At 35.0% G+C, this 19,209-nt stretch overlaps 1 protein-coding gene across 1 annotated transcript in view; it reads left to right on the top strand.

Moving 5' to 3' along the window:
* The window catches only part of LOC105623965 (protein rhomboid-like), a 176,199-nt gene extending 159,745 nt beyond the window's left edge, over positions 1-16,454 (top strand). The window contains exons 5-6 of the mRNA XM_012205334.1: positions 12,368-12,523; positions 16,213-16,454. Coding sequence (XP_012060724.1) covers positions 12,368-12,523; positions 16,213-16,454 — 398 coding nt within the window. The remainder of the gene's footprint in view (positions 1-12,367; positions 12,524-16,212) is intronic.
* Positions 16,455-19,209: the final 2,755 nt, after the last annotated feature.

Genomic DNA, 19,209 nt, shown 5'->3' with positions numbered 1-19,209 from the left:
TTTCAAACACAGTAAAAATTAAGGTTTTTGTATGAAATTCAAAGCGATATAATTAGCAGATGTTTAACCTTTCTGAAACCGTCAAAATCAGCTGGCACTAGGAACCGTTCACAACAGCTGGAGCTATCTTTAGGGAAACGGACTGAACTAATTTGTACTCCCAATAATATGATCAGAATTATTTGGTTCGTCCATTTTCAACCAGAAATTTTTTTTAACGTAAAATTAAACGTGTATGATGTATCTGAGATATTTAAACTTGAAAAAAATGTTTTCTATTTTAATCTCTAATTATTATGTGAAATAGTATGTGATTGTTTAGATATTTATGTATTTTAATTAAAATTCTTTTACATTGAATCAAAAAGTCGGATTATATTCGAATGGCAATGAATATTTAGCTTTGGTGATTGACAAGTTGTCAATGATACCTGGAAAGATTAAATTCACGAACCACAAGCAAATGATATCAATTTGCCGAAATCGTTTATTCTTATTAAATAAAATTAATCTCATGCGATATATTGTATCGCTAGCGAGTTTCTATAATGAATGTTTCACAATATATTTACAATTTTTTTTCTAGGGAATGGATATGGCTTCGTGTTAAAGCGCCGTCGTCATTGTCATTATCATTATTGTCGTCCTCGTCGCCGTCGGCGCTGTCGAGTCGATTGCGTGACATTAGCAATTATACGACGGTATTTGCATGTCGTACGACGCGCCTCGTCGTTCGTATGCACGACTGCGTGTGGCCAGTCCCCGTGCATTAACTAGACTCGAAGATAGCGACGACAACAACGATAGCACACCCGAGAGTCGCCGACTCCGAGAGTCGATACTTTGGCTTTTTTTTCTTTTCCTTTTTTCGCGCGCCTTTAACTTTCCTTTCAGCACGAGATCGCGTTGTCTCGACTCGTTAGAGTCTCTATCCACTTATTTCTTTCGATTCATCCCGGAAACAACGGAAGTTTGACCAAGAAAAACTTTAAATTGGGCAACGAAATGCTACGTGGACGCCAAGTTTATTGAGGAAATATTGAATTGTCGTTGTTGATATTAATTTTATTCTGAATATCTTTTTTATATTATTGTAAGTTTCTTGTTTTTTTTTCTTATATTTTTAAGTTGTGTATATATTTATACATATATTTATATATTTTTATATATTTATATATATTTAAATATATTTATATGGTATATATAAATACGTATATATGTATATATACAATCTATAGACCTTCTTTTTAGCTGAACTTTTCTTTTCCTAAAGAGAAACGGAAAAATGATGAACCGATGCAAAAGTTCAGCTAAAGAAAAAAGAACCTTATATATCTTTCTTGTTTTTTTTCCAAAACTTCACAGTCAATTTTGTCGATATCGCCAGCGATTTCGATTATCCCATTTTGAGAACGCAATAATTTTCCAAAGTTCGCGTCACGCTAATTTGGGAAAGAATACAATGATCAGTTTCATCGGAAATAAAAAAGGAAGAGGATACAAGGGGGTGGTGTAAAAGTCGTTTACACTACATTTTAATCGCGAGAAATCCGAACGCGCTTTGTACAGCCATTGATGTATAGTTCCGCTCTTCTTGCTCACCACCTTTTCGTGTATGCGTGCAAATATATTTGTATGCGCGTATACGTGTGACACGTATATTTGGATGCATGTATGTACACCACTGTGTGTTTTTCTCCATCCCTCCGTTCGTTTTAATATTTTCAGCGCAAAAACCCCGGCGGACACGGCCTGCCGCCATTGCGTCAAAGGGATATTAAAACAACGGGACGAAATGCGGGATGTACAAAATGTTGATACTGAACTCCTCGCTTTCGATCCAAAATTTTGCGTGTCGATGATCGCGCTCAGGATGCCGAAAGTTTCGCAAAAATGCGCGCGCATGAGAGAAAGAGAGAGAAAAAGAATGAGTGAGTGAGTTGCGAATAGTGAGCGCGCTAGAAATTTCAGCATTTTTTTTTTTAGACCACCACTCTTGACGAGATTGAATGCTCGCAACATGAATTTTTTATTTTTGAGAACCGGGTGTGGTTATCGTGGTGGATATAATTCTATGGAGACGTTAATCGTGTTGGATTCGAATAAATGATTGAGAAGCAACCCACTGCATTAAAATGAAAATTATAATTATGTTCAATAATTCAATATAAGAATGAAAAACTAAATGAGCTTTAACATAAAAAGAGATTATAAATGCAATATTTTTAAATTTATTTTGTTAAAAATGTTTTATGTATTTAAAGTCAATAATATTTTAAAGGATTACTAATATGACGTAATCACTTTTTCATTCAATATTAAAATATTATTATTACACTTATATTATATACATTTCCCAATGATTCTGCAATAAACCCAGCTCTCGATGATATTACCGAATGTTATAGTTACATCATATATACTAAAAAATATTCGATAAAATAACGAATACTAAGAAAATTTTTGGGCGATTATTTTTTTTTACATTATGCAATTAAAGATTTAAGATTTATAATATAAATAATTTTAATACAATTGATCGAATAAGAAAATTTAATAATTTGATAATTTACATCTAATATTTAATACATATTGCACTCTTTTTAGTGATTGCGTAATATATATTGCGTAATAAATACCGCGTCCATTCTGGCGACATATTTATTAGCGGTACAATTATCACATCGTGACTGCGTAATCACACGATATCGTTTCCTTATTTAAAAAGTGATATAACTCAGAAAATGTAATTTTTGAGTTACTATGAGAGAATGAGATGAAATAAATTAGATACATATAAAGATATATATAAAAAAACTTTTTTATCAATCATCAAAAGTAAATTAATTCTACAATTAGTTCACCAAATAATTTCGTTGATCTTAAAGTTTTGAAAAAGATCACAATATCTACAAGAGCTACATTTTGAGTTGTGTTGTTTTTATAAATATTGTAAAAAGATCTTCTGTAGAATACATTTAGAGTTAAAAACAATTTTGATCGAAGTTTGAAAAAGAGATTATTTTTAATTTTAGTCATTTTAGCTGATTAAGGTAAGCCTATACTGTGATGATATTTCAAGTTATATCATTTTTTATTAATTATTTTGAATTTATTATAATATATCATTTTATAGAATATATTATAATCACAATTCAAAAAGGTTTTTAAAAGGTTGTGAAACGAAGATGATAAGATGAAAAATAGTTTTTCTCCTTTTCTGAAAAATTTAATTTTTTTAGTTATATCACTTTTGAAATAAGGGAATAATGTGTTTTCTCTATCGAATGATGCAATGCTAACCAAATGTTTAATAATCACTCAAGGCTGAAGAATTTTGCCGACGTGAATGAACGGATAACTATAAAAAGGAAAAAGAGTTGTCTCGTCAATGTCGATCCTCTCATATTCCGTCGCTGCATGAGAATCTCGCTGCCATAAATATTGCGGCCGTAACCATAAAATTCCGACGGCTTTTTGTTCTTTTTTTGCCATGCCTGAAACGTACTTCACACATATGTATTTTATGCATCGGGTTACGTAAAAACGGCGACGCCCGTATGCGCTGCGCATCGCTCGCATGTATACGCATACACACCATGTTGTTTCTAAGTGGACATGATATTCATAGTGCATCACTCGTGGAAGTTCAATGCAGCAAATGACATTATTACATCGATGAAAATAGCGATGGTATCGAAATGAAATTGAATTAAGATTTTAAATTTTTTTTCTTTTATTTATTTTATTTTAAGATATCCTGATTTACAAGAAACGTAAATTAATTAATAATTTTATAATTGATTAAACGAAAAAATGATGTTAGCCAAGATTTATTGGTCATGATCAAGATGTATGATTTTGTACTATTCTTTGTAATGAAAATTTTGATATTACCACTCATGAGTCTCATAGAATTTAGATTATATTCATTGCATCTTAATAAATTTTATATTTACTTAATAAAATATTGTAAATTTTTAACAATAACATTAATTATGATGTAATCTCTCAATTAATGTATCAATAATTTGCAGCTGAGTTGCACACTATGTTGTCGAAACATTCTATTTTTAATGATATCATATCTTTTTGATTTTACATATTAAAAATCTATTGTTTTAAAATATCTATTGTTTTAAAATATAGCTTGTTTTTTGGCTTTTTATACTTGTAAATTAATTGAATAAGATTAATATACGGTGATAAAAAATTTTAGCAACAAAGAGGTTTGAATTTCTCAAATCATTACTTAGATGGCAAGCTGATATTATTTGTCATTATTTTTACGTCAAAGTAATTTTGTTACCTGTGTAATGATTTAATAAAAACTTTGTATGGAAAAAATAATTTTGTTGAAATATCTCAAAATTTAACTAAATACAGATCTGAAAATAATTTTATTGGCCCATCAAAATATTTGTATAGAAAACTCGAGTATGATGAGCAATGATGCAAGAAATTTTGATAGTCTAAATCAACTTCTACATAATTATTTTGATGGCCTAACAAAATTTATTTTCAGATCTGTTAATCTGTATCTAACTACATTTTTAAATAGCAAAATCATTCTTCTTTCCTTATGGCCAAATATTTTTTATAATATAGTTGATTAATGTTGCAAATAGTTTACTATTTTATTGTAATTTTCAAATTCTATATAATACAATCATAATATAGAACAAATTCGAGTGAATTTCCTTATTCGATAGTATTGAATGTGTTTTTCGGTTTGGGATCCATCGCTACCGATTTCCCCTGAGTTCAACCCTCGGATGCCCGCTTGGACGTCATGCTTAGTTTATACGGGGTTTAGAATTTCGTGTCGCATGGCGGATGCGTAACGGGAACAGGAAAAAGGAGAAGGTCGTATTTTGTCCCTATCCTCTCTCTCTCTCCATCGCCTTCTATTCCCACAGCCTCTCTCGCTCGAAAGCTCTTTACGAATGCAACAGCGCACTTGCATTCGCGCCTAACAGTACGCTCGATTTTCCACTTCCCTCTTTCTCCCATCGCATCCTCTCGCACGATAATCGCCTTTGTTCCTGGGAGTGAAGGGGTGGAGGTTGTAAGTAGCCTTTCTTCGTTAACAATTGCGGATTAAATTGGTGGATATTTAATTGGCGCCTGATTGACATCGCTAATACCATTCTATATTGCAGTTTATAGCGAAAACCCGCTATTGTAATGACAATTCACTTGTAATGACAAGCAACAACGATTGCAAAAGAGATTATCAATCTTTTGCACGAATAACGAATGTACGATTTTGACTGCAAACTCGATAGATGTGCAAAATAATCGTGTCCATGTAAATTTCGTTTATTTTATACCATTTACGGTTGCTTTTTATCTCTTTAAAACAGGTGATGCTGATGATTATATAATTAATAAAAAATAATGCACTGATATAATATTTCACTTTTGCACACACATATTAAAAAAGTTAGATTCTAAGTTAGTTAGATTTAATAATGTAAAAGAGATCATTTTCTTCTAAGAATATTCTCTAATTTTTTAAGATTTCGTGTATAATCCATTAAGAAATGAAACTGAGACTGATTTTTTCTTCTTATGTTAGCAACTCAGGCTGTTACTAATCATGTTTGACTGTATTCCTTTCCCTGCTTCATTTCCAGTTGGCATAGTTTTGTATTGTTTCAGTCTGGAGAAAAAGTTAAAATTTGTGTTGCTTCTAACAAAATTGGAATATTGCATCGCTTAATGTTACATAGTGATTTGCCATCTTTTTTATGTGAAATTTTGCAATAATTTTACGATAAAGAAAGCTGAAGTTTTCCGTACATTTCTGTAGCATTATCATCAAATTTTATATTGAAATTGCATAATAATCGTGTAATGATATGTTACTTTTATTTCGCAACGTACGCAAAGTTTCAGCAAAATTTTTTTTATCACTGAGTTTTAAAAGATTTAAAACAAAAAAGTGGCTGGCAAAAAATATCGCTGTAATATTGCATGATATTACGCGATTCTATTTTGGTTATAAATAATACAAACACACCATAGAGCACTTTAAACTTCTATTCTAGACTGAAACGTAAAGCCATACCAGTTGGAATTGAAATAGGAAAAGAACCAAAATCAGACACAGTAATAAGCTGCAGAATTGCTAATATACGAAAAAAATCAGTCTCATTACTTAATGGATACATTATGTATTTCATTTTTTCATTTCCGTTGACTATAAAATAATCAAAATATATCAGTAGACGTACATTAATTGTCGATGATATAAAATGTCGGGTCTGTTACACAGAAAAAAAAATTAATTGGATGGTACAACAAACCTGTAACTTACTGCGCGAATTTAACATCTAACTAAGAAGATTTGATTTAACAAACCGCTAATGTTATTCAGCTGTCAACTTTGCTTACTTTCACATTGAAAAATTGACTGTCTATTACGACTGTAGATTTGTTGAATCAGTGAAGTTTTCAGCTGTGTTTTTTTTCTGTGTAATAATACTATCGTAATAAGAAAATATAGAGGTGACTTCGCTCCTCGCTTGCATCATATTTGTGATTAAAATACAAAGGAAACGGAGAGGAAATTGTGGAACGCGTGCACGGAACCTCGACGCGAAATAAAATGCTTCGCTTCTTAGCGGGGTAGAAGAGACAGGTGGGAAAATAGAACGAGCGCGCGTGCTAGGCACGTCGATGCATTCCTAAAGAGTCCCTCCTGGAAGCGAAAAACGGATGAAACGGCTAGAACGAAATTGCTGGAAAACAACGAGCGCCAAAAGTTTTTCTTTTGCTGTGCAGAGAGAATCGCTCGATACGCTCTCGCGGCGTTAAAAAATTAGTAGTTAACCACTTAAGCGAGACACCGACGTGAGCCACGAATACGGACGTGTGCTCCATATCAGTGCATTTTTGCACGTTCCTTCCTTTTTATACGGACGCATTTATTCCATACGTTCTGGAGCGTTACCTTCTGACAAGCGAATTTCTACATGCGAATTATTAATCATCAACTGCTAAGTAAATTAGGAATTTTTTATTATTCTTATTAGCATAATGTTGAAGGAAATTTTTTTGTGATTAGAAACGTGTGTTATATTACATTATACAATTACATAAAAAATTTAAGTTAAAATATTAAAATATTTTTATATATAAAAATTCAAAATATTAAACTTTTCTAAACCTTTTAATCATTTATCAGTCAAATTAGTAGTATAATTTGTGTTATCGATGCAAAATTTTCTTAGAATTGGAAAACGACAGGAGTTTTATGAGTGTCCGCATCTCTGACACTTTTCATGTCGTTTTTGCTATTGGATACTTCCTCCGTGCTGGTTTCGTTGCACCTGTTGCACGTCGCACCGTTTGGTTCCAACAGACTTCGTTATTGGTGTCAACGAGTCGTTAATCGATGATATTCCGTACACTGAAAAATATATGCGACACCTTATCGCGTGTTAAATCTTATCGCGGCTGATCGATAGAATTGATTATTTTTAAAGTAAATTAATTAGGCTTCCAGAGTATCTCTCTCTCTCTCTCTCTCTCTCTCTCTCTTTCCCCTCTTTTCTTTCTCGTAACGCTGAAAATTTGTCGCAAAAACTTTAAAGAAATTGTCTTATTAAAGTTGCAAGATACAATTCTATTTCAGACATGCGAATGTCAACAATGAAATTCCTCGATATTCATACCTGGACGAAGTTAGTGATATTCATTGTTGGATAGGCTGATTGTAGCGAGTTGTGGAGTGGTAGATACACGGATAGAACGACTCGCTGTAATCATAAGAGTAGGTCGCGAAGACATTAACTCGCGCTGCTTCGTGTTGGCAGACCGTGTCGACCCACTTCCCTTCCTTTCATGCTTTCTTCCTTAAGGCAAAGTCGAAGACACTAACGAAGGCTCGGATGAATTTCATAATCTATGAGAAGTCCGCAATGACTCTATTACGCTTCGCAGCTTTTCATTTTTTTCCTTTTTCGCTTTCTTTTAGTTCTCGCGCTCATCCTCGCGCTAGGTCGCTAATTTTCACAACGCGCCTTGCTGCTACCTTATTTTTATCTTTTTCTTCTTTCTATATCTGCATGCAGTATATGCACGCATACATTTCCTATACAGTTGCTAGAAAGCATACAGAATCCTTACATCCTTTTACGTGCTTACTTTTTTTTTGTATAGATACCTTGGCGCCTAGAAAATACGTAATGAATTCCACGTTCGTTGCAATTGCGGGGCTAATTTAATCGTGAATATGGCGATACCATTTATTTGAAGAAAACGTAGCAAGCGGAAAACTAAAATGTAGTTAAATCTGTTAATTATTATGCAATTTTCTCAAAAACGATGAAAAAAATTTGTTTACATAAATATTATTTCAATAAAATTATATTCAGAGAGCAGTATAAAATTTATCAAAGTAAAATTAGGAAAAACTGATGAATAGAAAATTCCAATGTATAGTTAAATATTTCAATTTTAAAAAACACAGAGAGTTCTTGCTAGTGATAATTAAATGCTAAAGTAAGTCAATCAGCAAAGTATCGATTTGTTAATTTCGAGCGTCGAATAAACTATTCCTGCTATGGCTCGTTTCCTAGTCTCGGTTAGGTAAATGACGGTAAACCGTAAATACTCGTCTAAGTTGGACCAAGGAGAGCGGATGAGGGGAATCAGCAGCCTCTTGAGCTAGTATCCGTTAACTCGAGTCAATTACTACAACAGAGATCCATGGTTCGTCGTGCACAGGAGTAAGTAAAGTGGTCTGTCGGCGTGCTTCAACTTTCAATTAACTACTATGGCACGATGACAAACAGACTGGCGATGACAGTTGAGACCTTAAATTTTCTCTTTTATAATCGTATTACCGCTTTTGCAGCTCAGTCTGCGACATTATTGCATTATATTACATTACAAATGTGCATGGCTATAAATCACTTCTTCATCAGTGTGATTTGGAATTGTTGATATAATAAATATTCGTTATAATTTATCAATATTTTATTAATTAGAATAACATTTTAAATTTTAAAATAATAAAATTTTTATGTTAGATTTCTTTTAAGTCAGATTTCTTGCGTAATCGCGTAAAGTTTTATCGGTTTTAATTGTTTTTGTCTCCAAGATAGATGCAATTGCATCTTTGTGACATTGGTTAATATCGGTGCCTGCTGTTCGAATAAACTAGTAGTTATATTATGAACCATCTAATTCTATGCGTCTCGAATAATTGCTCTCTTGTTCCGATTGGATGTGACTCGATCATTTATTAAGCAGACGCTAATAATTCATTGCGAGTAATTCAGAGCGTTCGCAAACTCGCACGAATTGATGTTTGCATCCTTAATGCATTTCCACGTCGCTCCGGTGCACACCGGCTTAGACGCGATTTGCGCTTTGCGGAAACTCCGTGTAGGTAGTTTACGAAACAGGGGCGCTTCGCATGGCTCCCCCGTGAAGGCTGCTGTTGCTGATGTAGGTCGCGCGTTAATGACCAGTGCGTAGCGACAAATTCAATTGAATCGTCGGTTTCGCAAGAAACGAGGATGTCACGCGTGCGAAGTTTCGCACAATGCGTATGACACAATCTTACGTTTTATTCACGAGTCTATAATTTTAAAAAATTCATTTCCTGAAAGAGAATGCTCTACCTCTGAAATTAAATAAAAACAATGACTTCTGACAATTCAAATAACAAAAACGAGAAAAGGCAGATAATTTCCATCTGAAATTACCTGAAGAATATATGTTTACCTGCTCTCCCTTTCTCCCTGTAGCTTTAATTAGAATTAAATTCTTTAGTTTTTCATGCGTTTATAATTCAGAAACTTTTAATCCCTCGACATGTTTATCAGAGAAGAATGTACTGTAGTTTACGGAAAGAATTCGTAACTAAAACAGAACGCGGAGAACATCTCGTATATCAACAGCGGCGGATTAGGAACGGCGGCCTTAATAAATCGGGGCAATCTCGTCAAAATGGACATGGCACTCGTAATTTAGGACGGATCAAAGGTGGGTCGGACGGTTAAGGTTCGCGGAGGGCGATCGGTCAGTAGGTCCCCAAGTGTCAGATGATACCTGGCCGCTCCAGACACGAATCACCAGCACCCGACCAGTCGCCACCATTTCCACATAGGAAGCGACTAATGTCCTCACTCATTTCCCACGATATATAGGCGAGTGCCGCATCGATTCTCGAAGCACCATCCGCCTGCCTGACGCGATATTAATGTTTAACTAGCGCGATCGTGTGTCTGATACATTACCGTTGCTCCCGGGGTTGAAATTGTTGCGCGCTATGCTACACGCTCTTTCCATGGTGGTACACGTTACGCGAGTACGAAACATGCGAATTGCAGAATTTGTCGAAATTGTTGCGCTGCTGCTGTTATTGCAATACTATCGTGCGTCGAATTGTCTTCTATTGTTAGCTCGATGCGTAATTGGAATACTATGTTGTCCGACATTTTCAGATATTTGCGAATTTTCAAGTTTACATAACACAATTTTTGTAATTTTAATGAAGCTTATATAATAAAAAAAATGTATTTTTTTGTATGTGCACTGAAAGGACAGTTTTACTGAAGTATCCAAAAATTTAGTTACACTATGTTAAATTCATAATGTCAAATATTTTTTTAACCAATGAACTATTTTTTATCATTTATGTAGATCGTCACTGCTCTTACCCGATATGTCGTTAACTTGACTAACCAAGTTAAATAAATTAAATAATTTAACTCAAGAAAATGTATTAAATTTTATTCAAATTTAGTTTATTATTTATCAAGTTACCTAACATATACATGTTAATTAGACGATATTTACTTTAAAACTAACCACAGAAATTGATTGATTACATTTTAAGACACAGACGAAAGTTAAAAATAACAAAATGTTCTTTAATTTAAAGGGATTGAGTTATCATTGCTTTTTTTATCTAACAGATCTGAGAATAATTTTGTTGGACTATCAAAATAATTGCGTAGGAATTTCAAACATGATGAGAGCAATGCTGCAAAAAGTTTTAATATTCTAGCAACAGTTTGAGTGAACAACATAATTATTTTGATAGTTCAACAAAATTATTTTCAAATTCTGTATCTAACTAAATTTTTAAATATTCTAGCAAATCATTCTGTTCGTATAATCATATATCAAATATATGTTATATATTGATTAGATTCTCATATGCCTGATGATATATCGATTATTTATCACGAGTCGTGTTGTAACAAACATTATTTCCTACAGCCGTGAGCAATCTGCCAAATTATGGGTATGGCTTGAAGACAGGCTCCTAATTCCGTCTCTAATAATCAGGGCTAGTTATAAGCGCCCGGAAGCGCTTTGTACTGTCAACCTTGCGAATCGACCAAATGGCGAGTGCGTTACAGGGACAACAGGCGTCCACCTGTGAATGCAAATATTTGATAATACGAATTATATTGTACCTATATATTAAAGAGAAAATAGAGATTTGTGATTTTATATGCACATTAAACGTTTCTGGCATTTAAAATATTGCGAAATTTTAAGAAAGATTTCGTTTTTTTAAATTCAATTATATATTACAAGAGAAGCAAAAGGAAAATTTAGAAATCGGGATGTATAAATCTTATATACTATATATTTGTATTGCAATTCCTACGGTACTCGATTTCCGACGAGCTTTTTCCACATTTCGTGGAGCAACAGATGTTTCCGAACAAACTAGAGAAAGAGTGATGACAAGGACAAAGAGGGAAAAAGAGAAAGAGAGAGTTTTTGGCGTCGTTAAACTCGAGCGCCGTGCGAACTTTCGAATTGTTGAGAGCGAATATTATTCTTATTTTATTCGCTGAAGGCGGCGAAAGCGAAAAATTCTGTCCGTACTTTGCGGTTGTTCGAAAAAAAAAAACGAGTTTCTCAGTTCGACAAATAATGACCGAAACTCTCAAAATTCGGGAAGCTCGGGAAGCTTTCAATTTCATAAGAACGCTCGTTTTTTCTCTAAAATTGCATTGATTACATAATTCCGCATTTTGCAAAAGGGGAGGATAGATAGAATAATATAGTGATGTATATAAAAAATAATTTTTACTGCTCCATGACTCTTCAAATTAAATATTTTTACTCTACTATAAGTGGAAAGTAATCTAGTTACCGAAACGAAACTTTAATTTACGGTTTTTCAAACTGGAATACTTTCAATTTGTGATATTTCAGTAACAAATTAGCGATACTGGTTGTCAAATTCTACAATTAATCATTATTATTGTTGGCGTTTAGAAAAATGGGAAAATGCGCTAAATCGTTGATTTGAAAAAAACAAAATGAAAACGTTTAGAGCAGTAATTAAGAAGTTATTAAGAAGTTATATTTGTTGTGGTTTCAGGTTCGCTGGGCACGTCGGTATTCGACACGGACGTGTACCTCGTTGGAGCGAGCGGAGGCGTTTACGCCCTTCTAGCAGCGCATCTAGCCAACGTCCTTCTCAACTACAACAATATGGAGTTTGGGATAGTTCGGCTCATCGGCATCTTCGTCATCGGTAAGTGGACCCTACTTCCTCGATCATCGGCCCGCAACCACCACAACCAATCCTATCTACCTTCGACGTGCTAGCTCGATATCTTCGATCGATGCTTTCGAGAGCGATCACGATTGACCAATGGTGCAGACGGTAGTAGATATTAATCATGCCTGTTCCTTGCTAAAGGTTAAACATTACAGAGAAATTATCAGAAATAAATTATTACAATATAGAATAAGATACAATTTCGAACAAAATAAAATTTAAATCCAATTCTTGAAATTTAAGCTTGAGTTTTTCCTATCCTTCAGTATCCTCCATACAATAAGAAGGAAAAAAAATTGAATCTCGAAAATTGGATTCAAATTTTATTTTGTCCAGAACTGTATAATATCATGTTCGAAATTGTACCATCTTACTCCACAAATTATTACTTGACAAGTACTGTTACAAATATTACGAATTCACGATGTAATAAAGAATTAATCCTCACTATGGAAAATGACTTTTATATAAAATTATAATGTATTTGTGATGTAAATAAAAGAAGATTAATCTTTTATGAAAAATTTAAGAGAAATAATTAAAAACTGAGAGGAACAGTTTCTGAACGATACCTCATCTTTCCATTAGTCTCTTTATAAAGTAGTGAACCTTCAGAGTCGCAAATTTGCAGACACGTTCTTAAGGATTAAAATGAAGTATCTCGGACTTCCGAGCACAATACAATCTCAAAACTACGCCGCCTATGGCGGCGTAGTATAATAATAGCGCAATATTGGCAAAGACGTAGACTCTAGTATCGAGGATCTGTATAGCACGTAATCTGACCGCCACTGTACGTGCGCATTATCTGGTTCTAGTGGCCCTAGAGTCGCCTCAAATTCACTTCGACGGAACCTCTCGAGTCTTCAATAACCTTGTTTAAGGGGTTGATTACCGTCAGCGCCGATTCGGATATCTGCCGTCGGTTTCTCCCTCTCTGTCTCTCATTTTCCCCTACTTGCACTATTCGCATATATATTCGCATAGTTTCTATCCGCGGGTGGTAACAGCCCAGGCCCGTTCCGATCTACGCGCTTCGACTTGGATTACATCGTAATCCCAGCGCGAGAGCTTGACGGGCGAAGTAGAGCTTGATCGATAAACGCGCTCTCTCACGATGTGGAAGCGGGTCATCCGTTCAGCCGCGAATGTAAATGACGCTCTCGCAGGAATCTGCGACGTGGCGAGATGTCTCCTGTCTCTTATAACATCTTAAGATGCGAAGAAAGTGCGCCACTATTAACTGCAATCAGAACTCTGAGGAATGAGAGAGATTCGAAGTTTCATTATCATATCTTAGAACATTTCCGAGTATTGAGAATTCCATTTAATTAGAGTACCAGATTTGGAAATGGGATTAATTATACATTAGATTTGTTAAATCTAATAGAGTCATATCGAATTGTCGATTTAGATATCGTTTTAATATTCTTTTCGCGATTTACTTTTATTTACTATCATCTAGTCGTTCGATTTCCTCTACTCGCGCTTCATTTCGATATACTTTTCCTGAAATTTCAATTTCCGCTTTTTTCCCCCGTGATAAGAGCTGAAAAGCGCAAGGGAAGGAAGAGCCATGAAAGCCGTCGCTATTTTGAAGTTTTAATTAAAAGATAGGTGTGCTTGCCGCGAAGAATTTTCGTCAACGTAGAGATTGTTTACCACGAGAAGAACAGGTAGCTGTTCCGTTAATTTTTGAAACGAGCACGATGTCGATGTGTTTATTGAGTCATCAAGCTCGCACCTGAGTAAGCCTGGTTGAAAATTAAAGAAGAGATGCTGATATTCAAAGCGATGGAATAATAGCGGATTGGAATCCATCTTGATGAAAAAAGGAGAGAAAGTTGGAAGGAATTAGATAAATTTTCACGACGAGGAAATTGCAATTTTAATTATATACGTAAATGTAATTTAGATAGAGATGGCATATAATTATTAAGCGAAGTCTATGGAATAATCATATATCGATCATGATTAATTTTAATATTGAAACGGATGAGATCTACAAATTACTAAAAGTGCTTCAGATAATAATGTATAACCAAATATTAACTAGCTAATATTAACTAAGCTTTCATCTAATAATTCTATCAAAATTGGATTATATAAGCTGAAACGGAAGATAGCACAGAATTGATGTAGAAATGAAGAATATCGCTTATGATAAAAAAGATACGACAATATTATCATATTATAGCATATTACATATATAATGAATATACTTATAGATATACTGATGATTGCAGTCGAGAAAATAATTAAGTTAGAATAGACGGAAAAACTTGGAGAGGTCTAGTTTTTGTTACTTCAAGAGTTGTATAACTCAACCTTAATATCCAAGTTAAACGATGGCAACAACGACGTAAAGAGATCGCGCTTGAAAATAGAGAAAGAAAACAGTATAAAGGATGTACATCAGAATTCGTATACTTCCTCAAAGTTTTAAATGTTTCGATAAGTTTAAAGTTCATATCTCGTTAACGAAAATTTTAAACTCAATTGTAGAATTATTAAATGTCGAAAATGAAATATCTCTTTATAAAGGATAATAAAATATTTTCTTCTTCTATGTCTAAATTATATTAATTTAATTTTAACATAAATTAGTTTAGAACTCATTAAATAATAACTAATTATTAGTTATTTTTCAAATTTTTTTTACAGTTTTGGTATACAATATATAATTATAAAAATTTTAAAGGACACTATAACTTTAATAAAATAGAAATCTCTTAGAAATGTGAAAAAGACCTTATGAATTACTCATATTTAAGAGAATCTTTAAAAGAAATGTAATAATTTGCATTTATTAAGGAAATAAAAAATTTCCTAAAGAATGTAGATTCGTAGAAGATGAGAAATACTTAATGGATTGCAAAACTAAAGACAAAAATTTGCACACTACATTAACTAAGAAGAAAATTACTTACGGGAATACAACAACTTACATAATCATCGACAATGATCGCAGACATAGAAAAAAACCGCTGGAAGGAAGCTGCAGGAAAGCTCTTCTCTTGACGATAACTTCGAGAGCTTCTCAAAGCTTACCGTCGGCTCGGCTCTTCGTGGCATCCTTACTTTTTTGCTCTACTCTCTTTCGCTCTTCTTTCTCTTCTTATTCCTCTCATGTTCTCTTTATCGCTTTACTATGCATTTTCAACTGTACTTTCAGAACACACAGCTAAACAGAATTTTTAAAAAATAAATGCCTTGATAAGTGCATTATTCCTTTATTCATTTTTAATTAATCTGTCTACGTTGTTGTATTAATGCCCTACTAATTGTAAATTCTACTAATATGAAAGATAGTAAAAGTAGAATCGGATTTCAATTTAAAATTTAATAAACAAAACAATTTAAATTTAGATACACTGTTAAATGTCAGTTTAGTGTCAAATTTAATCTAATGTAAGTCGCCATAGCTCTTATTCAATGTATCATTATTTTATGTATTATTATTATTTTTAGTATAAAATAATGCATAAAAAACAATATATTGAGCAGGAGCAGTGGCGACATAATAGGTTAAATTTAATACTATAGATCAGTGTAGATAAATTGAGACACGCGTGGAGAAACGAAATATTATATATCATGGATAATAATTCTAAGCAAGCAGTAACAAGTTTCCATAGAAATTTTAATATTTCTGATTACAGCTAGCGCCGACGTGGGCTTTGCAATCTACGATAGATACGCTGCGGAACAGATGGGTCCGCCAGTGTCGTACGTCGCTCACCTGACGGGTGCCCTGGCGGGCCTAACAATCGGCCTTCTGGTACTGAAGAACTTCGAGCAGCGGCTACATGAGCAGTTACTCTGGTGGGTTGCCTTGGGTGTCTATGCCGCCTGCACAATCTTCGCGATCATGTACAATCTGATGCACCCCGACTATCCATGACGCGAGGTCAGCTTCGCGTACGGCCAACCGAGGCACACGTAACGCGAAGCTGATCGCCCTTGGAAGAAAAAGAAGAAGAAGAAACGAAGGAAAAGATGGGAGAGACCGTCGTCGAGCAACGTCGACGGAGATTTTCAAGTATCCCGGACTCTCAATAACACACTAGACCGTGAGTTAAATCGTTCCCGAAGCACCAAAAGCGAAAGATACGTAAGGAACGAGAATTACGCGACGGAGTCGTCGACAGTTGTTTTCTTCAAAGAACGTGACTTCGATCACTTTCCGTGCGAAAAGAATCGCGTAATAGTTTCGTAGTACATATTTTCTTCCAAGCCGGCCTGTTCGCGCGTGACAGTCAAGAGAAGCGACGGAGCGCTTGTTGAAAAGAAGTGAAAAACGAGCGAGGAAATTTAATTTATTGTTGATTAAAAATTCTAAAACAAAGAAAATTTTGAACAGAAGCAATAATAATCAGTAAAAATAAACGTACGATTTACTTTCGAAGAAGAAAGAAATGGGAAGAAGAAAATTGAGCGAATGTTCTCATTACGTTTCATTTTTCCTGCTTGATAACACAGTAGTCCGCGTTTGTCCTGCAATCCCATGAAAGCTTCTTAAACGCAACGTGGGACTACTTCATCACGGAGGAATGCGGGCAATTTTGTGAACGATGTAATCATAAAAAAAATCAACTGTTAGATTCGTACTCTCCTGTGCCATCAGCGGGACAAGGAAACGTCATTGTAGGAAGATGGTCATCTTGAGCCACGATAAAATGTCTTCGCGTGTCGTTCTAGAGAGCGAACGGGGCAGTGCACGAGAAAGTTACGGATAATATTCTACTTCGTCGGTCTCCGGGAAAGAGGAAGTCGCGTGATCGCGAGACTAGTCATCCAATCCCGTCATCGCGCACTCTTCCGCATTCTGAAGAAAAACCAAAGAATCGAGCTGGATTTCAACGAAGTCGGCTGGCCATCCGGGAAAAATGAAATTCTTCAGGAAGGAGGCATTTCTATCCAAACCTGAACAAGAGGAATTCTCTCTCATGGAATTCGTTTATTTCCGCGTAATGCTGGCCGCAGTCGTCCTCGGAAAAACCAAAGAATCATACTCGACTGTGTGGACAATGTTTGTTGTCCTTTGTCACGTTGCTGAAGACGTTTCTTTGCTCGGTGACGAGAAGAGGAAAAAAAGGAGATGATGATGATAGAAAGAGAGAGAAAGAAATGAAACAACGGCGAAGTAAAGCAACAGAAGAGGTAAAGAGGAAACGGGTGAACTTAATGGATCCTTCGCGGTCGATGAAACATTGTACAAATGACCGCGACGGAAAGGTACGAAGATGATGAAACAAAAACCGCGGTCGAGAAAATTGGTAACCATCGACGTTCCTCTCGAAACCCTCTCGAAACATTCGACTCGCAAGATGAATTTCGTGGACGTGGACAGAAACGTAGAAGAGTAGAATTTGAGGAGCGTCGAGTTTGATGATGAAGAGCTCGTGCCGATGGAAGATTTTTTTCGAAAGCGATGAATGATTAGCCGCGAAAAAATTTTTGCAGAAAAAGGACAAATTATTAATTGATCGCTAATTCGATAGTGTGAAGAATACTGTTAATCGAATCGCGCAAATAATTGTGAAGTATTTATGGAAAATAATGTGAGTATCATTTATGAAACATATATAATGATCTGGAGACTGATAGTGTCTCGGCACTAAGATACGCGCAGCGACACTATCATGGCTATTTTTTTACGTTATATTTGCTAGAAGACTCATTTGTTATGAAGACGCTTCGAATTATCACGAAGATATCTTGAATTATAATTTATTTTGTATTTCTCAAACTTTTGTAACCGTACAATTTGTCACTACTATTTTCTATAGATGCTTCACAAATGTGCACAATTATCGAGTTTATGTATTATTTTTTGTGTGTAAATTCGCGAAAATTCCAAAACAAAGATCGCGACAAAGATTCGTTGATATTCGAACATTTATCATCGCATATAGATAAATCGATCATAAGAATGTAAATTCCAGTCACATAAAATTCATCCAAATAGCCGTTGCATTTTTCCAGCGTTGTAAAGGTTCTAGGACTCGACATGATGAATACGTGCAAAAAAAGACATTGTTAGCTCCGCACTTGCGAAAATTAAACCGCTTCCGAATGCAATGCTGTCGAAATGCGTACCGTATCATTGTAAAGAAATACTATTTAATATTGCAGAAAGATAATATTTCGAGATAAGCATTGGACTATTATTTGTGTACATAAATCAAGCAGCGTTTACGCATCGTTTCGATGCGCATTGCAATTCGTGCGGTTGTAATTTTCGTGAGAGCTCTCGCGAACTTTCCGCATGATGGACGTAATAATGTGCAATGCAACGGCGATCAAGCCTATGACAAAACAATACTCGGCCGATCTGTCGGTCGGTTTTCAGTCCATGCTTTCGATAGCGACCGCTCGTTAACGTCCTCGCAAAATCCCCCTGACGGCGCATCTGCCTGCGCGCGCGATCATTAACGCGCATTAATTGTACACCATTGTAAATACCTGTATATAGTATAGAGACTCTGTGTGTATTTTGCGCGCGCGCGCGCGCGCGCGCGTGTGTGTGTGTGTGTGTGTGTGTGTGTGTGTGTGTGTGTGTGTGTGTGTGTGTGTGTGTGTGTGTGTGTGTGTGTGTGTGTGTGTGTGTGTGTGTGTGTGTGTGTGTGTGTAGTAGAGAGAGAAGAAGAAGAGAG

Source organism: Atta cephalotes (assembly GCF_000143395.1).
Source record: "Atta cephalotes unplaced genomic scaffold scaffold00069, whole genome shotgun sequence".
Taxonomy (NCBI): Eukaryota; Metazoa; Arthropoda; class Insecta; order Hymenoptera; family Formicidae; genus Atta; species Atta cephalotes.
Note: the sequence above shows the minus strand (reverse complement) of the source record. Positions and strands in the feature narration are given on the sequence as shown.